General features: G+C 35.8%; 1 protein-coding gene and 1 long non-coding RNA gene across 2 annotated transcripts in view; one reads left to right on the top strand and one right to left on the bottom strand.

Annotated features, from left to right (window-relative positions):
* LOC121738588 overlaps positions 1 to 23,105 on the bottom strand; it is a 257,205-nt gene that overhangs the window by 46,893 nt on the left and 187,207 nt on the right. The window contains exon 8 of the mRNA XM_042130748.1: positions 7,554 to 7,749. Within this exon, the coding sequence (XP_041986682.1) occupies positions 7,554 to 7,749 (196 nt within the window). The remainder of the gene's footprint in view (positions 1 to 7,553; positions 7,750 to 23,105) is intronic.
* On the top strand, positions 564 to 21,811 carry LOC121738603. Its single transcript, XR_006037309.1, has 3 exons — positions 564 to 614; positions 13,035 to 13,044; positions 21,800 to 21,811. It is a non-coding gene; the product is annotated as an uncharacterized LOC121738603 (long non-coding RNA).

Genomic DNA, 23,105 nt, shown 5'->3' on the forward strand with positions numbered 1-23,105 from the left:
GGGACAAGGAGCAGGCCAGTCCCGCGCCTGCGCCTCCCGCCTACGCGCTGCCTGCGCGCCTCTGCCGGAACGAGGAGCGCGCCCCCACCGGCGGCAGCAGCGCTCGTCACCAGCCATCGACATCGACGGTCACGTTCCCCAGACTTCCCCGGATAGACTAAATCTTTCCTTTTTACTACTTAATTTGTTAAATGTTTAGTTTTCTTTATTTTTTAATTTAATTTACATTTATATTTTTTAGATTTTTTCTTTTCTTTTAGAGTGGCAAGATGTACGGTTCACTAGCACGTACAGTGAACTTGTACGGCTCGGTATGACATTGACCGGCACGTTTGAAGTTGTATAAATTTATGCACTTACGACGAAATATAGCAGAGCAACAGCAGAGCAACAGCAGAGCAACAGCAGAGCAACAGCAGAGCAACAGCAGAGCAACAGCAGAGCAACAGCAGAGCAATAGCAGAGCATTATCAAGCATCAAGAGCGTATTATTTAACACCTATCATCAGCATTAGCATCTCTATCAGCATCAGCATCTCTATCAGTATCAGCGTCATCACTATCATCCAGCATCCAGCATCTGTAGGAGACAACCCCTACACTCCTTTTTCACAGTTAATATTTATAATTTTTATTAATAAGTTAGCATTTAGCATCTTTTCATTTTTATTAATTTACAATTATAGGAAACATTTGTTTTTGTAGATGGAATATAATTTATAACATTTTGATTTTTTTGTTTTCTTGTTAAAAAAAACCCGTAGCAAGGAACATGAAAACTGTCACCCATATCATCTTAGAACGCACAAACTATAGTTAACGTTTTGACGTTAGCTAACACGGTAGTGAATACAGTGCCGAATTTCCGCGGTGGAAGTTCGGCTTGATTCCGCCTGCAATGTATTTTAAATTTCCTATGACACACCATGCCGAAATTCCGTCGCGTTATATTGTCTGCGTTTGACATTGCTGACGTAATCATGCGGAATTTCCGCCGTAGAACTTCGGCATGGTGTGTTTAGACACATAAACTCCAGCCCAAAGTCTGAAAAACTATGCATTAGTGATAGTATTGGATCCGACCGTAAAATCCTGAAGGAATCGTTTTTTTCGATCAAATATATTTTAAAATAATCTTTAGAACGTATAGAATGGATTAATGTTGGGTTGCCTTGTCAAAAGTAGCCGCAAGTACCTCTAATTAAGTTGAATGTTCATGAGATAAATGCATAATTTGCATGTATATTTTTTTTCAGTAAATTTTACATCATTTGAAAGAAAATGACGTGAGAAAATAAGGTATAAATGGTTGCCAGCTCTAAGTCGGCCGCAACCTAGGATTGAGACATAGTTTTTCATCAAAATTGAAGCATCGATTTTTTTAATAATTTTGATACCAAATTAAAGTTTTATGCATTTTGTACATGAATATCCATGGTTGCCAGTTGCACGATAGCCGCAAACTGGGGTTGCCATCACTTTTGTATATGACAAATGTTCAGGCTCACAATTATTATGCCTGGCATTATTTGAGGACGTCGAGAACTCGCAAGATTGCTATTTTTATTTAACAGGCGTTTTTATTTTTATGTGTATTGTTGGTATTGTCACAGTATAGCAATATTATAGGGATATGTCATATTGCTATATTGTGGCACAGTATAGCAATATTAGTCCCTTCTCTTACTTTTCTATTGAATACACGCAAGTTTGTATTACGGGCTTTCATTTTGCTCAATTAGAGGTACTTGCGGCTACTTTTAACAAGGCAACCCAACATTAATCCATTCTATACGTTCTAAAGATTATTTTAAAATATATTTGATCGAAAAAAACGATTCATGCAGAATTCTGCATTTTTTTTATTATTATTTTTTTTAATTTGACATAACGCCTCATATCCTAAGAGCCGACCGTTAAATTTAACGGTCGGCTCTTAGGATATGAGGCGTTATGTCAAATAAAAAAAAAAAGATTAACTTTGCCGTCGAAACTAATGCAATATTTCTTAACACTCTGACGCAAATTGTATAGATTTCTTATTGGCCCAACTACAATATCAGTCAGCAATTTTACAAGATTATGTATTCTTAGCGTTTACCGATACACGCTGTATTGAAATAACACTTAATACAACGGAAATGCAAATACGAACCTTATGAAGACGATATACAATTCAAAATCCAATCGCCGACTTCAACAATTCCACTTTTCTCTTATGAATTGCAGAGTGTATTTGAATATTTATTATGTTTTATGCGGGTGCTCTGCGATTTTTGCGTTTATGGTGCAGAGCATAGAGTTTAATTTACCTTAGACAGTTCGTCGTCACGATTCGCCTATTAACCAAATCATTTCGGGCTCGTATTTTCATTGTCATGTAAACAGAACTGGCCATTTAGCCTAGACTTTTTTTGTGGCTCCGTTATAGAATCGCCGATCAAAATGTATAAAATTGACTTATGCGTTCGTTAATAATATGATGTTGGCGTTCGACAAGTCTAATGTTAATTCCATACATTTTGATAGAATATTCTTTAAAGAAGCGATAAAGGAAAAGTCTTGGCTACAGGCTCTGAAGAAATCTATGATTATTAATTGGGACATTTTCATCGGTCCACTTTATGATCTTGTTACACGGACTTAATTGTAGTGGCTTCATTAATTTTACATAATCTCATAACTGAAGACGTAAGTTTTTGAAGTGGGTAACTAACGATTTGAAAATTTACGTCTTTGCATGAATTGTTGCTTTAGACCGGAAAAATGATTTGAAATAAAAAAAAAATGTTAATGATAAAGTAGGTAAGTTACAAGGTTACTTCAAATTATAAGGAAAAAAAAATTTTCATCACTTAATATTTAAAGTACAGTTATAAAATAATGTTAGTTATTTACTTCATCCAGTTATATCTTCAAATGTGTTTGACAGAGAGCGGTCACGCGGTCAAGCGTTTAATTGGTCATATTTGCGTTCTTTGTGTTGTATTACGTAATATAGAGATACTCACACAGAGGGTGTTCTGACCGCGTCAGAATTCCTCCTGTATGACTGACCGCTTGAACGCAGAATGCAAACGCAGAACGCTTGACCGCGACGAAAGCGACTAAAACTTTCTGAGTAAGTCATACTAAAAAAAAAGTTTTTGAAAAAATATATCTAAGATGTAAGTTGAAAATAGAAATTGGGCTACAATGTCTAAAAGCCTATAAATTATATTGAAAATAGAAATTAAGCTTTAATGTCTATGAGCCTATAGAGCCTTAATAAGAAACCTACAAACCTACTAATATAGGCTCTATAGCAAAATATTATGTTATGTAAGGCTTCTTATATTTAATTAAGTTAACACAAGTTTATTTAAATTGATCAAACGAATGGAAGTATAATTTGATTTAAAGATAGAAATGGTCGTCCTTAAGGTACCGTTCCGAAAATACAATAATTATAATAATATAAGGAGGTAACATAAAAATAAGGGTCCTGCATCTATTATGCTCGTAAATGTATGAGTTTTGCGATTTGTTTTGTGTCCACCTTGTCTAAAGACGTATGCATAATGTGGAACCTGCAGGATTTCATATTTATATCATCCCGGGGAATCGGGGTGCCGGCTTGTATTAACATAATAGGCCAAGCGTTGGCCGCAAAATCTTCAAAACATTGTATTTTTTCAAATATGTGTTTGTTATGATTGTACCATAGAAATTTGTATGATTCTCGGTAGTCACTGAATGTAAATTAAAATCAGTCCAGACAGATACGCAAATGCACTTGCGCATTAATAATATTTTAAGGTATATAAAAGCAATACCAATAAATTATAGTTTAACGATTGTATTTCACGAATGAGTTGAAATATGAATGTTTAATTTTCGAATGAAAATAAACTTTACATGACAATGCAACGTCGATTGAACGTTAACTATGCACACAAAATTTAAGGCGCGATTCCACCGCGGCGCACGCTGTGCACGGCGGCCACGCGGTGCACGGATTGATATTGATTGACTAGTCAAACAATATTAATCCGTGCACCGCGCGGTGGAATCGCGCCTTTATGCACACTGTAACACATGTTTTAATATTTTATATCCATACTGTGCTAATATTATAATTTAAAAGTGGGTTCTATCTGTCCTCCCTTCACGCCTAAATTGCTGATCCGATTTTGTTGCATTTGGTATGGAGATGCTTAGAGTCCCGGGAAATAACAAAGGATAGTTTTTATCCCGGAAAACATTACGTTTCCCCCGCGATTAACGAATTTTGACGCAACGGATTTGCGGGCGTCATCTATAGTACTTAATAATACGTACAGTTTTAGTAAAACAGAACTTGTAGCACGTTTTCCTAGCGGCTTCTTGCCTATAACCCTGCATAGTGTGAGCTATGTACTCGCGTGCTTATGAAATTATTTAAATTCACAATTATCCCACAGCTGCTAAATAATTTATGTGCCGGTTAAGTTTTCATACAAACGGCGAAATTACATTTTGTAAAGAATTTAACATGTTTTGATTTGTATTTTAAAATTAGTTACATAAGTTTGTTTGTATAACGTTGGTATCTGAAAAACCTCTATTATTAAAGTATTTATTTTCATACTCATTAAGTATGGTAGTATTAAAGTAAAGTAGTAATAAAGGCAACAGTGTGTCTATTTTCCGTTTGTCACCTCTACATGTTAACTAGCTTAACTGATTTTAATCAAATTTTGAATGTCTCACTTTGAGACTTTAAGAGAAAAATGTACCTTACTGTTCCCGCACGGTAAACATTTTTCGGTGAAACGAAGTTGCGGGCAACCCTAATTCATAAAAGAAGTACAAAATGTACCGATCATCTATATTAATACGTGAGCCAAACATTTTGTATCCCTTTTGACGAAAAATGGGGAAACGTAGGTGAATGAAATTTTGCACAGTTATAGTTTATATGGTGAAGAAGTGCATCGAGCTAATATTATTTTGAAATTATACTTTAATCATACATTTTTTAACAAATGAAACATTACACACACTACAACACGCACACAAGGAAAAATGACAGATTTTTGATTGACAAGCCTATGCATACGAATTATAGTCTTTTATTTATGGTTGAAGTCTGTTGACAACAAGGTGATAAATTGAAAATGGATTATAGTTTTTTTATAGAATCTTAGATACTATTAGACAATGCTTACACGGCTAGTCTGAGATCAGCTGAGTCCCAGAGACGAGAGTTGAAAAAAATATGATAAAGTTAATATTTTTTTACAAAATATAGGTAGTAGTCCTAATGTCGTTGAAATAAAGGTCGAATTTCGACTATTGGGCGATTTCTAGTTTTTATTACTACCTAAGCACTTGTCTCAATGTACAAATACAGAACATAAGCAATTTCTCTTGATTCCTTCGAGTGGAGCAATTTGCAAATGACATGTAATGGATTGGCGCGAAATTAAATATTTAATGACTGTGAATTTAGCGCTGACAGCGGCATTACTTATATTAATTAAAGCAATAACATAATACCTAAGCCTACACTTGGCGAACAGCTGTGGATAGCGATCTTGTTACATGCTAGAGTAATCTCGGCTGAAGCCGAATTCACATTTCAACATCACATGCGATGCATTTTTAAAGAAATCATTAAAATTAGTACATGCAGTCCGACACTCCTAAGTCCTAGCAGCAAGTTTGTCTTTGTGTATCATTCTGTTTAGTAAATAATGGGTTGAATGTGGCTGGCATTTTTGTATTTAGTTTTTTTCGCGTTAAAAGTAGCTTTATTGTTAGCTATATCCTTTCGGTTATATCGATCTGTTTTTAAAGCATTTAGCATACATAGGGATAGACAAAGAAGCTATTTAATAAAATTATATAGCTTTTATATTTAGATCCTATAAACGTCATTGCATTGATGATTCATTATTTTTAACACGAATAACTAACGTGATCAGCACACACTTATCTCACAATAAGATGTGATAACAAAGACTAGGCTTTTGATTAAAGTTAGCGAGTTACATCTGATACAACCCGCGAACTTTATAATAACTTGGATGGATTTTGTTCAAACTTCCATTGGGAAACGAGTTGGAAATTCTCGTATTCAATTATGCCTCTTTGTGAATACGTGGAAGAGCCATGATTCGGCACGAATGGGCCGGCTCGACCGGAGAGATACCACGTTCTCACAGAAAACCGGTGTGAAACAGCGCTTATACGCTGTGTTTCGCCGAGTGAGTGAGTTTACCGGAGGCCCAATCCCCTATTCTATTCCCTTCCCTACCCTCCTCTATTCCCTTCACTTCCCATCCCTACCCTCCCCTATTACCCTATTCCCTCCTAAAAGGGCGGCAACGCACCTGCAGCTCTTCTGATGCTGCGAGTGTCCATGGGCGACGGAAGTTGCTTTCCATCAGGTGACCCGTTTGCTCGTTTGTCCCATATTTTCATAAAAAAAAGGTGTAATGTAAGTATTTGTAATAATTATAACTTCGCCGTAATGATTTTTGTGCGTGCCAGAAGCGATTTGTTAGCTTTCCTTCCTATTGTGTTGATGCCTACGAATAATGAAAACGTTGCGGCGCAGTGTAAAGACGCGGTAAAGAAGTAAGATCTACTTTACTGCTAGGTGGATGTCGTAAATTAATGTGCGAATCAATTGTTTTAATGGTACGAAAGTGTTTCAGTCAGTCTGTAACGACTACACGCTTAAATATCTGAATCAATGGAGACTTAAGTATGGAATTCCTTCGAGTCCTGCAAAATTATGTTCTTTTCACGAATAAGTAACTTTTGTTGTGAAAAAATATAAACAGCAAGTTGTAGGCAGCATCTAATTTAAACACTTTTTATTTCCTTTATTTAACCTACAGAGTGCCACATTGTAACATTTATACAAACTAAAAATATTAAAAACTTTACACATGAGTTTTAATAATACTATTGATGTTTCTTTAGAAATTCTCACATAATATTCACAGAGCACAAAGGCTCGAGTTTAACAGATGTTGCAATATTGCCAACTGTCTCAGGACAAATCTATTCCACATTTGAGAATGTAATATTGAGAAGTATTGAGACAATTCTACTAATACTACTCGACTCTTATTGCTCTTTTAAATCACCTTAGATACCGGAACTGTGGAAAGTTTATAGTTTTATGTAATGCATTATAGTTTGATAGTATAATTATCACGACTTACAAAGGTGTCGCGCAATTAGTGTGATTATTCGAGTACAAGAATTGGGTATTTTTTCAAATAAAGCTGTTTTTATTGTCCGGGAATGGCACGGCATAAGAATCTGGAATTCTTTCTACTCCTCTTATTTTCTTCTGATTAATTTTGTTACGGGTCACAAGACAGCTTTAACATTTCCCCTGGGGCTCCCTGAGATCATAATATGAAAGTATCGATCCTGGTGACACAGGATATATAGTGGTGGGAATGTGTGGTGGGCCAAAGCCCGTTGCTGTTCCGATGAATGATGATCAACGCACCGCGTCATCCGAGCGGGACAGCCAGATAATCTGTCTCTATTCTATTCACAATACTCACTGCTGCTCGTGCTCCGTCAGCAGCTCCTCGAAGTGTATCCTGATGGTGTGCGCCGGCGGAGCCTTCACCTCGCTCACGCACTCCGCGTCGTCCGGGTAGGGGCGGGGAAACCCCGGGCTGGAGACCGTCGCGTGAGGGTGCGAGTGAGACAGCACGATCGTCTCGTTGCATTTTATTGAGGATGCCTTGTATGGATCTGAAAATAAATAATTTCATTATTAGAACAGTTATTTGGTTCTGTCGAGAACGAAGGTGTCGCAAACTGGTGATTCGAATTTTGCACTTGTAAAAGTATTACATTTTTATGTATTAGTTATAATTTTTATATTATTAACATACTTTTAAAACAATGAGAATACATCGATATTTATGTAGTATGTATACTACATGCACTTAAGTGTCTAAACACACCTTATCTAAAATCTGTGAAACACACCATGCCGAAGTTCCGCGGCGGAAGTTCGGCATGATTCCGCCTGCAATGTATTTCGGCATGGTGTGTCATCTGTAAAATTTATCGACGATACACCATGCCGAAATTCCGTCGCGTTTTATTGTATGCGTTTGACATTGCTGACGTAATCATGCCGAACTTCCGCTGTAGAACTTCGGCATGGTGTGTTTAGACACCAAATGTTATTTTGTATAAACTCTACCGGTGGGCGGGTCGAAGAGTGGGGACACGTTATAAAATACTGTTATTAACGTGTTCCGACTTCCGACACCAAAGAGAATGTCATATATACCACGTAACATCAGACACTTTTGCTCGAGTCGTGATCGAAGAAGCATCTCTATTTTGACGTGTTTTAGATAAGTATTATTTTCTATTGCCATAATGTTTATGTTTAAAGTAAGTGCCAACCCACACGTACCACAACCACACGACATCGCAACGACAAAATGTCGTCGAGCAGTTTACGTGTGAATGGTGTCGCATTTTGTGGTTGCGTTGTAGTACCGACAAAATGCCGACGTGGTTGCGTTGTCGCCAGTGGTTGCGATGTGGTTACGTACGAAAGTCAATGAAACGGAGGGGGGAAGAGGGCGGGCGGTGTGCGCGCACTGTCGTTGCATCGACGCAACGTTGTGGTTGCGATGTGGTTGCGACGTGGTTGCGATGTGGTTGCATTGTGGGCGGCCGTGGTTGCGTCTGACAAGTTATCTGACAAGTGGTTGACAACGACTGCAAATTGTGGTACGTGTGAATGGTCCACTTTATTTACAATACGAAATATATGCCCGACCACGTGGTGTGGTTGTGGTTGTCGTGTGGTTGTGGTACGTGTGGGTTGGCCTTAAGTAATAATTTAATATAATAAAGTGATTTAACTGTTTAAGCAATTTAAATTAGTACTTAAACGGTTAAATCACTATATTATAGCAATAGAAAGCATTATAGCAATATAAAGTAATACTTATCCCACCAAAAACATTTCAGGTAAAATGTTACCTCGACGACAACAAAAGGTTTGCCCTGTGAAAAAGACATCTGTGGGGCTAAAATGGTCGCTTTGAGGAATCATATTATGAATCATGTTATGATTCATTCTTTTAATTTCGCAAAATGCAAGTCTGCTTGCAATTCATATTTAGTAATTCGTACTAATTTGACATTTGTCAGTTTGACAGTTTTGACAATTCATTTGCTGAATTGCTAAATGTCACCATTTTAGCCCCTTGTCTTTTTCACAGGGCAAACTTAATGTAGAGCCAAGCTTCTGAATGTACGCGGCCTAACTCTATCGACCCTCTCCAACAAATTCTACGTATCAGTAAGTATGTCTGGTTTTGTTGTTTCGCTACCGTCGTAGAGGTGATGCAAAGTAAGTAATGAAACATCCAACCTTCGCAAGCCAACAAGTTATCTTAAGCTTGTAGGTACGATATTATTAACTCCAAATGTACTGTCACAGTTCCTGCACGTTCCCTTCACCACTTTGCCAAAAAGCGATGGCATCGCTCGGTCATGTTTATTCACGGGCATTTATAAAACATGTGCTCATCTGGGAATGGACCCTGAATGTATGTACATCATCTAGCACCCGGGGAGGTACAATGTATATTTTACACTGATCGTAAATGGAAATGCCTGTCACAGGTTGCATCTCAAGTAAAGAGGTTCTATGAAAGGTTAAATGTGGCCGCAACTTCGTTGCGCTAAATCCCGTTTAAGCGACACGGTTCCCACTTTTTTAGGCGCATAAACATTTTCTATGCCTTTTTCCTAGATTGAATTATTTATATTTACTACCATTTTATGGAAATATTACACATCTTTGTTTATTTATTTTGAATAGGCTGCTAGAAAATTCTATGGATAAAGATCAGAGATTTTTTTGGTCGCACATAGTCACGGTAAATAGTTTTCTTCACTCTAACAAAGTTTCTTTGTAACAAAGAAATCTTAGTATTCCAACTCACTATACAAAGACTTGCGTGTACAAAAACTACTTTTCTTTTTCTTTCTTCATAACTCAATAACTTTTATATTTGGATAGCAACCTCACAATATAAGCAAACTATTGAAAATAAAGTCTGTTGTTGTTTAATAACCTATTTAGGACAATATCCTTGGCGAATATGAAAATTGGAATCGATAGCACAGTATAAATATAACAAAGTAAAGTAACTCAGCCGCTTAAAATTTGCACCCTACGTAGATACTAGACAATATTATTAGTCAATTCACATTGAATTTTTTTAATAACCCATTCAAATCTGAACAGACAGGCTGAAATGCAGGCAGCAAGTCAAGTGAATGTGTTTCTTCTTGCGTAGTAAATAGTAATTAAAGTTTAGTTTTTGATGGGTCATTTAAAATTGCATCCCATCGCAATGACGTTTCACGTTGTAATGTCAACTGACCCATAACTGCGCAAACGACGTATGTTGTATAGCTTTGCTACTTTAAATTGTCTAAACCTCAGAACAGGAAAATAAGGTCTAAACTTTAGATTCCAAAGGGTGGATTCAAGCGATATATTTTGACGATTGATAGCGACGGGAGAGGTGGATTGTACTCGTATTATGAATATGAAAATAACAAATAATTTTATGATACATTATGAACTGCATCGACAACTGTATTCTCTCGAGTCTCGGTAAATTGTGATACAAAAATATAAATGTCAATAAGCATAAAATATGTGACATAGAAAAGTAAAGATTTCAAAATGGTACAAAAATAAAAAAAATAAGAATATCCACAGCCGAAGATACTCTAGACTCTAGCCAGTCGCCTACAACGATAGTCTACTGTATACTTAGTTATATTGTGTCGATAGTACGTCATAGTGATATACGATGCTATACACCACTGGGAATTACTTGGACCAGCAGACAGTTACAAATTACCCAATAAACTCACAAAACTTGCTCTCATCAAAAACTTTGCTCTAGGGATGTTGAAAGTCTTGACGTTTTCGTCAAAATTCATCATTTGACTTTTTTGATGCTCTATTCGAGTACTGTAATACTATATAACGTTGCAATGTTGTGCAATGTACTATGTTGTGTAAGTGTTATACTACAGATCTTATTTTATTATTAGATTATTACTCTGATTATTTAAAAAAGCATCAAAGTCCATTGCGTAGTTTTAAAAAGTAAGAAAAAATGTCAGCTAATCTAATGTTGTCATTTCATTACTAACCTGGGGTATATGTATACATAATACAAATATTTTTGTATCAAACCCAATCATATTGACGCTTTTATTGCTAAGGATATGACGTCAAAAGTTTATAATCGTACTAAAAACTCGGTTGTGAAATACGGGCGAAATTTTATAGATATAAAACTGTATCCATTGGCCGATATGTCAAGCGTATTTACTCTATCCTGTTTGGAAATGGCCCAGCATTTATATCACAGTGGATTTGGACGTGCTGTTGGCAAGAGTGCACCCCAAATTAGGAATAACGCCAAACGTACATCGCTTTATGGCTAAAGTTGTTGAGAGTTGACAGTTAAAGTAACCTATACCTGCCGTCTAACTGGCTCATACAGTTATATAAGCGGCTTAAGCCTAAATACTTAATTTCGGCTTAAGCAGCTGATGCGATTTAGTTGAAATTTAATTGCTATTTTGTCTAGTCTAGTCTAGTCCCGGGATTTCACATAGATTTATCACGGAATGATTTATACAGTTGCGGCGTTATAAACTAATTATTATAATGAGTTTTATTATATTGGCTTTAGTTTATATAAATAGCGTGAGTAAACGCTGATTATAATAGTTTAGTGGATAAAATGTGAGTAACGATTATAATAAAAATTTAATATGACGAATAATGAGATTACACGGCGAACGTTCTTATCGCTTTCCTCCGAAATCCTAATAGTCAAGCAAATTTTTTGTGAGTTACTCAAGCTACTCACAAAAAATAGCTTGATACGAGTAGTAATCAAAACAAAATGTTCTAGGGAACTCTGACTATAATATTTAAAACGTTCCCTGAACTTCTACAAATTTTTTATAATTAGCTAAACTGGTTGAGCTGTTATCGGGTTTTAGCGAAACTAATAAATTTTATTTACATAGATTATGGAAAAAGTGCTGGGCCCCCGTAAGGGCTACTGGCGTCTGTGTGCAAAAAAGGATTTTGGCGCCCCTTTAGGCAAAATTTTTGGACCTTAGTTTAGGCCCCCCTAAAGATGGAAATTTGCCGTGGCGCCCGTGTGCATTGCACACATTACACATATGGTAGCAAGAGCCCTGAAAATGTGTATGTAAATACTCGCAAAAAGTTTTATACTACCATAGCATTATAACCAGATTTTAACGGATATCGTATTTATAACTGAAATAATGTAAATAGGTCATCCGAAATAATGAAACAGGGATAAAATTAAAGTTTGTCTTTGAGAATATTTCAAATGGCCGTCGTTTATCACCTTCATTTTCTTAAATCTCTCCCTCTTGAAATACGATTATCATTATTTCTCAAGATCATATTTTAATGACTAGTATTTATTAATTTTGAAAGTGAGCTTTATGGATCCATATTTTGCTAGCGTCGTTACTCGTTACTTTTCTTTTCTATCTTAGTATTCATTTAGTTTTTGATGGTGGGTAATTTTTTTTTAATATGTAAGTATTAGTTTTTTAACCGAATATGGCAAAGCCTTTGGGATAGGTAATAATTTTGGCATGGTATGCATGGGGTAGGTATGTAATATGTGCCCTCATAGCCGTTAAACTACCTCCAATTTTTCCTATATTTTGTACTTTTACGTAGAGGGGTTATTTAAACTTACTTGTTATACCTGGCGGGTGTGATAAGAAATAATAAGTTGCTTATGATTATTATTTATATCAAAATTACTTGCAAAGAGCTTGGCGTTTGTTTTAATACATGAAGTTAAATATAAACATTAAAGATAATAAAGTAAATAAACTTATAGTCCTGCGTGTTTCTTCGCATAGTGAGCTAAAAGAATTTGTACAATTCTGTAGAATATGTTATACAGAGTTAGTTTTGTCTATGTAGTGCTCGCCTACATAATATGCACATTGCACAACACAATGCCAAAATGAGTCTCTAACGTCTGTCAACGTCTCTGTTATTCTTACCATCATGATGTATAATCACTGTTGATCAGTACTTGAGACTATTTTAAAGCGAAAGGAAGTGAATAAATAACTTCCACAACAGTTTTGGTGACAATGGTTTGATTCATTTTACCTCAATGAATGCGCACAAAAGCACTCGGTCTTCCTTAGATCTTATAACCACTAGACCACGCAAGCGTTGAGATAGTACAATAACAAAGAAACAACACAGCAATACTATAGTAATAGAGAATAACTAATCACAATGAAATGTTTAACCAAGAATTCATTCATAATTAATATTATTATTCATGAAACACTAGATGACCCGTGGACTTAACTACTTTTATTCACAGTGAAAAGCTTCCTTGGACTTTCACGAAGAAAATGTCTTTTTATTCGTGTTTTATCGATAATCGATAAACTGAAAAATATGACTCTTCCTGACATCTATTGGCGAATAATAATACTATTTTGTTAGCAACTAATTGTTTTAACGACCAGCAGATGGCGTTATTAAGTAACACGAAGTCAATGAGTGTTTGCTATACCGAGCAAAGCTCGGTCATCATATATATATATATATAATTGGAATCTCGGAATCGGCTCCAACGACTTTCAGGAAATTTCAGGATCTAGCTAGGAATCTAGCTACTAATTGTTTTTACGACCAGCAGATGGCGTTATTAAGTAACACGAAGTCGAGTGTTTGCTATACCGAGCAAAGCTCGGTCATCCAGGTACTATTTTTTAAAACTTAAAAAGTATATAATATTTTAATCTAATTGTTTGTTACATCAAACAATATTCAATTTAAATTTCGTATCGGAAATGTCGATATTTTCACTAACCTACAATGGATCATCAATTTGCCCAATTTGTTGTTCAAACAAAACTTTCATTTCGTTAATTAAAAACGTTTTGATTATTCAACCTGTAAACACTCATTTTACAAACATTTTTTTTATATTTTTAGTCAATAATTATATGATCAGCGTTTAGTGTCAATAGTTTGCCAAAATCTTCCTTCTCATTCAACTATTAACTTCTAGAAGTAATATTAGCATGTTAAAAACATTTGTTAGCTATAACTGTAACTTTAACTACAATGCAAAATGTCAAATCTTTGGTTAAAGTCAAAAATGGACTATCTTAAAACCAGGGCACAAATTTTTCACTTTTCAAAGTCCCCGAAGAACTATTCAGCAGATTAACTAAAGGTATTGGATTCCACATTTCGTTAAATATAAATAGGAGACACAAGTAGTACAAGTAGTTCGGTTAAATAGAAATAGGAGAACACAAGAATTCCGTACTAGTTTCGTAGAATATTTATCTCAACAGCGGCACGTTTGCGGAAGTTTCATGTCGGGTGGGATTACGAGGTGTGGCAGTGTGTACATTACACAGGTACTACAAACTTACCTCAATCACGTATCTGTTGAAGTATAGAAATGTTTTAAAATGATTTGTTAAAGTTAAAGACCATACCGTAGGGTAACATAATATTATATTTAAGAATTATAAATATAGTTATATAACGTTAGATAACATTTTAATAAAATTATATAACTGCTGTGTGTGATCACCCTGATGCTGCGGGTGAGTTTTCAATTAGGTAACCCGATTGTTTATTTGCCCCTTTAAGAACATAAAATGATGTGCCAACTAGCCAACAACAATAATATAAGTAAAACAAACAGATAAAATTCTTTATTCAGCTTCTTACTATCGTCCTTTAGTATCTTTACGAAAACACGTAGCTCTTCTACGAATTTTCGTAGAGATTAGCACCTCTACGTTATGACATATTATATCACTAGCGACCCGCCCCGGCGTCGCACGGGTATAAAATATCTAGCCACTGAAAAAATTATTAAAATCAATAGCCTATGATCCTTCACGTGGTCTACTTCTTATCTGTGTCAAATAACATAAAAATTGCTCCAGTAGTTCGCGAGATAAGCCCTTTCAAATAATTTCCCCCGTTTTTTCCACATTTTCCTATTAGTCTTAGCGTGATAAAATATAGCCTATAGCTTTCCTCAATAAATGGGCTATCTAACACTGAAATAATTTTTCAAATCGGACCAGTAGTTCCTGAGATTAGCGCGTTGAAGTAAGCCCTTTCAAATAACTTTCCCCGTTTTTTCCACATTTTCCTCTATTTCTTTGCTTCTATTAGTCTTAGCGTGATAAAATGTAGCCTATAACCTTCCTCGATAAATGAGCTATCTACTACTGAAAGAATCATCAAAATCCGTTGCGTAGTTTTAAAGAGAACAAAGGGAACAAAGGGACATGATGGAAAAAAGCGACTTTGTTTTATAATACGAGTATGTATAGATTTTCTCCATTTTCATAGCTATTTATTCGTTAATTTACTTCGATCATATTGATTATATTATGTGTTGTATAAATTCTAATATTAGTTGTCTTTGCTTATTATTATAATATATACCTACTTCGACAGTACCGGAAATCCTTACTTAGCTGTGATATATCTCTGGTTAACCAATATTTAACGTGTGGTCAAGTATCGATCAGTTTTCCGATTTAGTCCCGCATCCGCATAATGTATTCCAGTCAGAGTCCTGACAAATGCGATAGTCCTATCGTATTGAGATCTCGTATAAATTAACTGAAATAACGATGTTTGTTACTGCTAGGTTACTACGTAACGGGAGCAGGTAATACGTGATATCAGCTTAGCGTCAGACTAAATAAAAAGTATAGATAACTAGATGACGTCCGCAACTCCATTGCGCCAAAATTAGTTTATCGCGCGGGAACCGTACATTTTTCCGGGATAAAAACTATCCTATGTCCTTTCTCGGGACCTCAAAGTATCTCCATGCCAAATTTCAGCAAAATCGGTTCAGCGGTTCGAGTGTGAAGAGGTTACAGACAGACAGACACACTTTCGCATTTATAATATTAGTATAATTATATTAATATAGCAAAATCTTTATTTTTTTTTTTGATTTCGCCTGATCCATAATACTTCTAATTTGAACTTGGCAGGTTAATTTAAATATATTATTATCTAATTATACAATTATGAATTAATCAAGAGTTACGTATAGCACGAAATCCTGCCAAGTTCAAATTTTGAAGTATTATGGATCAGGCTGTTGATGAAAATGATAACGATCGATGAAGTGCATCTAAACTTGGCATTGGATTGGATTTCAACTCTTTTTTAGACCAAAAATTTGCCGATAGGAACTTGGCCCTATTTTAACAGGTATGTTTTTGGTGGGATTTCAATACTTTTTTTTAAGAAATTATACCTATTTTTTTCTTTTTGTGCCACACTCGACTCAAACAATACCCTCGATATATTATGGAGCTAGTTGTATTTTTTAAACTATCAATAGAAACGAAATTTACAAGTAAACAATATTTATTTAACCTATATCAACTCCCAAGCAGTCGAATTCGACCGCGTAAACAATAGATTTCCAAGAATCCGCAATCGAAGGATTAATAAGCTATAACCTATACGATGACATGATGATGATATATATGATGACAATATTTTAAACCAATCCTCCCACCCTCCTCATCGTATTCTCATTGTATCACTGGCGTATAAGAATTTTTACCTATAGTTCGTAGAGGAACCGACTCGCGCTTGACCGATTTCTTCTTAATTTTTTTATTAATCTACATAATATTATAATTTATAACACACGACCTGAGTGTCAAATTTCATGATGTTAGGAAAATTTGAAGTAGTATCTAAAGTTCGTAGATGAACCGACTCACGCTTGACCGATTTCTTAAATTTCTCAATTTTTTGTTAATATACATATAACACACGACCTGTGTGCCAAATTTCATAACGCTAGGACAATTGGAAGTGGCCTAGAGGTTTTGATTATCGGTCAGTGAGTGAGTGCCAAAATTAGCTATTTTCACAGGGAGATATTTCAGGATCTACCAAAGCTATATCTATTTAATTTGGTATATTGCTTAAGTACTAGCACATAATTACGTAGGTATAATTTTATCTTTGCACTCGCAATAGGCACTGAGCTACAGGGGGTTCAAAAGTGCGTCGAAACGGTTCGTGTAAATAGTGCATGGCATGCGCGCGGCCTGCTGGAACTTGGCCGCGCACTCCGTGCGCTTTGATTATTTTGTATTCGATGTTTCGAGTTTGTAACCGATTATTATCTTCCATTAATCATTAAAATGTTAAAACATGTATTCCGATTTCGAACCCGCAGTCGCTCCAAGTGATAATCACAATTCGCCAAAAGCAACGTAATTAACTTTTAATATTCAAGACATTGAAATTATAAATCTACAGGCTGTGGAACGCACAAAATTCATTTTGTAAAGCCAGATTGGGCTCAGATTATGTAGATTAATGTTTTTACAATGAACAGTTTCGCGTTTACAGAAAAAAAGGTTTGGATCATTTATCTTAAAATCATAAGACGAGACATTTCGAGTTAAGCTTTGGAGTATTTCATTTTATTTTAACAGTGAATTTTAAAAATACATGTTCGTTTTATCTACCGTATAATGTGTTTTCCTTGCGTTTTACGATTATTGTATAGTTTTAAACCTATAATAACATTGTGAATGTGAAAATAAAAGAATTTATCTTTCTGTCCTTCACGTTTAAACCGTTATAATTTTTTTGAAATATTGCATGGAGTCAGGTGATGGATATTTTTATTGAGGTACGGTTCTCATTTAATAGATTCTGTTCGCAGCAAAATCTAACTTTTATTTAATTAACAAGTTTTATAGAATATCAAAACTTGATCAAGTTCAGAAAGCTTGTATGAACTTCATAATAACTGCAGTAGCAACTAGGTAGACATTATTTAATGTAACTTCACAAACTCTGCCCGCATTTAACAATTGATACGTGCTTCGAAACTTTCGTTTTTTCCGTATAATGTAATTCAGTTTAAATTTGATCTCTGGGTTAATTTTTAACAAATATAAAGTTGCCACCAAGGACAAAGTAACAGAGGAAAATGTGGAAAAACGGGGAAAATTATTTGAAAGAGCTTATCTCACAAACTGCTGAAGTATTTTTTTTGTTATTTGGCACATATATAACCTGGAGGGACATAGGCTACTTTGTTTTTCGGGAAAATGTACGGTTTCTGTGTAATACATAATTAACAGTGCGGAGCGGAACTTCTTGTACTACAGCATACGAGGGCTGTCTTCCCTCTAAATCTTATCTTTTCGAGTCGAGAAGAGCAACAGTACGCTTGCAAGGCACTCAGAAGTATGTCAGGTCGATAACATGTCAAACGACCCTAGTATCTTATATCTTTAAACGAGCAATTGTTGTATATATATTTGGAATCTCGGAATCGGCTCCAACGATTTTAATAGTAGATAGGGGGTTTCAGGGGCGATAAATCGATCTAGCTAGGAATCATTTTTAAAAAATGTAATTTTATTCGTGTTTTATTGAATACCGAGCAAAGCTCGGTCAAACATCTAGTGTAGTACTAAACGTTAAGCGTGGCTCCGCCGGCGTTTATTATAAATTTCGCGGAATCCGTACATTTTCCTCAAAAAATATAACCTACGTCCCTCCACGTGGTCTATTCTATAACTGTGCCAAATAATATAAAAATTGCTTTAGCAGTTCGTGAAATAAGCCTTTTCAAATTGTTTTCTCCGTTTTTTTCACACCGTTGTGGTGTGGCGTCCTTGGGCACGGTGCTTGTGTGCGTACGACTAGAGGTATGCGAATTATAATTACAAAAGTTGTTAAAAATGCTTTGCAATAGCTGTACCGTCCCCGACATGTATTTTTATATGATATTCGCTGAGTAGATAGCGTAAAGTTTGCTGTGAATCGTAAATATCAAACTTTTCCTAAAACGACGTAGAAGTAACCAAGACATCAGTACAAATGATGCACGACGAACGCGAAGAGACTACTAAAATTTTTACTCTCTATTTCATTTTATTCGCATGTCCATTCATAAAAGTGTTATCTTATTTTAAATTATATCGCTTCTATTTTAAGGCTCACTTTTGAACGCTGTAAAAAAACTCTCGAAATAACGAAACATAAGACTGAAAGTACTTTAGTTTGTGTATAAAATGGAGCATAGGGTATATTTTATTTCAGCATCAATTTCCACCGAGGGACGCGTTTATCCAAGATATTGGCTTGAGAAAATGCGTCGCGGAATATTCCAGAATCTGCTTTGTTATTTTGTTGTATTTTTACTTTATGAATATCATCTTAGGCGGCTTATACACGCGGGTGATTTCAGTACCCTTATTCTAATATTTTGGTATTGTAATGTTAATGCATCCTTATTTCTTGCTCATATAGAACAAGAAATAAGGATGCATTAACATTACAATATCTGTTACAGTATACTAGCTTTTGCCCGCGGCTTCGCTCGCGTTAAGAAGTATTATTATATACAATCTTTCATCCCCTATTTTATCCCCTTAGGGGTGGACTTTATTGAAATGTTTACTTGGTATGCTTACGTCATATTAGATTTATGCATGCAAAGTCTCAGCCCGATCGGCTTAAAATTGTCAAAGTTTCATACAAAATTTCATCCCCTATTTTGACCCCTTAGGGGTATAATAGATCAAAATCCTTTCTTAGCGCATGCCTGCATCATAACATCTACCTGAATACCAAATTTCAGCTCGATCCGTCCAGTGGTTTTGGCTGTGCGTGCGATTAACGGTTCACTCTTCTTTAGAGCATCAATACTTTCAGCAACAGAGTCAAACTGTCTTAAGATTTTAGAGTTGTTATTGGGATCAATCTCAGCGGGCAAATCAGTAAGAGAAATATTCAGCATGTGATTTATGGAAGGAATTTCGGGCGCGTCTATCCTGGCGCCAGTCATCATAGTGCTAGATAAAAGTTTGGTAGGATTGATCAAAAAGTCTTCTGCTTTTATCATGCAGTCTTCCCCGATATTCAAAAGACCTGCGTTCGTTAATTTTGTTGCCACACCTTGGTTTGCACAAAGAATTTTAAGATTGCATTCGTTGCAGCAAAAATAAAAATATCTGTTGATTGATTTTAATTCCTTCCAAACATTTTTACAAGGATTTTTCACAGTTTTACATGTTCTTGTATTAGGGATGGTCTCGCAGAGGTTGTGATCATCCTTCAGGTGATAAATAGGATTTCTGATATGGCATAGGATCATTTCTGGATTTCGCCGTATGCAGGATTGAAGATCGTTCTCGGAGATTGTTACATATGAATCCTTTTTCAAATTAATAGCGGCAAACTCGGATATAATTCGAGTCCTGTATTTTTCTAAGACTAAACATAAGATTTGTAGCAGTTACTGAGGACGTCAAAAAGTCTGTAACAAAACTCATATTTTGAACGTAGAGATGTAGATTTACATAAGCCATTCTGACTTCATTTATCTTCTGATTAATAGATTTGTGATGTGCTCTCATAGTACTCTCCATTCTTTTAAACAATATGTATAGAAATATAATGTTTTAATTCTTCGAGCTCGTGCCCGAGTTGTAATGTGATATCTTCGCACGGTGTCTTATGCTTTATTTCTATACATATTGTCTCGAGGTAATTAATGTATTTTTGAAGTGCCGACATACCTTCTTTATAGGGATAAATATCATAATTATTAATAATAAATAAATAGACATATTAATAAAAAATAAATAGACAATTAGTCGCCAGTCGTCTCGAATTATGTGCATATTGGAGATTTTGTCAAAATAAATGCTATTATTGACTGGGGTAAAATTATAGGATGCTTGAGCTGAGGTTATTAAGGACATCAAAAATAGTGTTAGAGATAAAGCTATTTTAGAAAATGATATACGATTAGACTTCTTTTCACTTGATTTTTCCTCTTTTAGTTCCTTGTCCGGTCGACTGGGATTTATTCGGGATGGAGGTAAGTCTCCCATCAGCTGATTTTTCAGTATAGGTTCGTTTTTACGACACTTGACGCACATTTTTAGCCGCTTCTTGGTAGCTCTTTTGCCATCTATAATGAGATCTTCTAGTTTTGACTGATGTGGGATGATGATGGGATGTTTAATATCAGGATTCAAATGCGAATGTTTCAGCCGTACACCGACACGTAATATTCCGTCGGCGTCAAAAATAGGATTAAGATTTGAGATCTGGCCTTTATTATATTTTAGAGATTCGCCGTTCTGAAGATGTGAGGTTTCCTTAGAAGAGCAACAGGAGTACTGTTGCACTTGTTTTATTAACATATTTGTTGCGCGCTTGAGATCTTGCGATGTAAGGTAACTTACGTTACTCTTTCGGTGTAAATATATGTCAATGAACTTATAACCGTAGGCTCGTATAACTGTTCTCAGATTACTAAATTTATTTAATAATTGTTTAATTATAGAAGTATCAGTAGTGGCGATGTTTACTAACTCCTTTTTTCTGAGATCTTCCGTCGTGTCATAGGATACATCGACAGGATAATTTTCGGGATCAAATGAAGGTAGCCAGCTGGGTCCTTCCCACCAAAGAGAATGTTCAGGTAATTGAGCTGCTACTAAACTACGGTTTAGTAGCAGCTCAATTACCTGAACATTCTCTTATAATTAGGCCGTTCATCCGAAGAGAGTTGCTTATGCGTCATCATAGCGCGAAAAAGTGCCGCCTTAGCCCTATAGGTTACAGTCGCTTGTTGGTATTTCTGTAGAGGTTGAGATCGGTGACTTCTCCATAATATAATTTTCTGAAAGTTCTGATGGTCAGGATGTAGCCATATATTACGAAACATTTTTTCAACATCGCTGGTTAAAGCATATTTAAATTGCCGCCATTTTAGTATAAGGCTAAGGAGATCTTGTTGGAGATTCGGCCCTCTATGCATGAGATCTTTGAGGCATAATCCAGGTGTTGTAGCTGCCGATGTATTAAAAACTACTCTAAGTTTTGTGCTTTGTGAGTTATCGTGAAGTACACAATGGTGTGATAGGTAGCAACCTGGAGTTATGTCAGCGTTAGCCGCGACGGGGGTCATATGTCCGAGTTCAATATACTCAGACATAAACAATTTATAATCATGAACTACGTTAGGATTTATAATTAATTTATTTTCAATTTGAAAGAATTGTGCTATAACCTTTGTTTTCGATTCACCTAAGTTTTCCTGGAAATTATCTTTTAAGGGTAATTTTACGATGTAGCTGCCATCCTCGCACCCTGAGGTTGAAGATTTGATATCGTTGATGCATTTTTGGTGTTCTTCAGATATCGATGAAGGGTCTTGAATATCCTCGATTTGGATGGATGGACGATGGATCTCGGAGATATTATTTAGGATGACGTTGCATTGAAAGGTTTTGCAGCTACCGCTCAAGATCCAGCCCAGCTGCGTTTGCTGAGCCATAGGTAGGGTACCTTGGGGTCGGCAGATGCCATCTAATAGTAAAAGAGAGTAGACATCAGCGCCAAATAGGATATCGACCGGCCGACTTTTATAAAATGCGGGTTCAGCTAGGGTTATTTGATTAAGGGTCGACCAGTCGGGCTTAGTAAATGTAGAATACGGCAAGTTGTTTACCAAGCGCTTCATGATAAATACATTGGTTTCAAAAGTAAAATCATTTATAAGTGACATGCACTTAATAGAGATTACGCCTTTACAAATATTTTCGTTGTTCCCGACTCCTGAAATATAGCCGCTGCATTTTTTACGGGGTAATTTTATGATCTGAGCAGCCCTTTCGGTAATGATTGAGGTTTGGGATCCTTGATCCAAAAGGACTCTCATTTTATGATAACATCCATCAGCTGCTTGTGCTTTAATAATTGCTGTGGCAAGTAATATTTCTGCAGGGTTATTGTCCGATGACTTCAAGTCTTGATCAGGTAATTTCGTAATCGTGGATGTATACTTTGGCCCCGATCCGGCGTCCGGCGTAGTATTCGCTGAGTTGTATGATTCGTGAAGTATGGTATTATGCGCCTTATTGCATTCTCTACATTTTAACTCGGAAAGGCATTTTCT

This window comes from Aricia agestis, chromosome Z, assembly GCF_905147365.1.
Source record: "Aricia agestis chromosome Z, ilAriAges1.1, whole genome shotgun sequence".
Classification (NCBI taxonomy): Eukaryota; Metazoa; Arthropoda; class Insecta; order Lepidoptera; family Lycaenidae; genus Aricia; species Aricia agestis.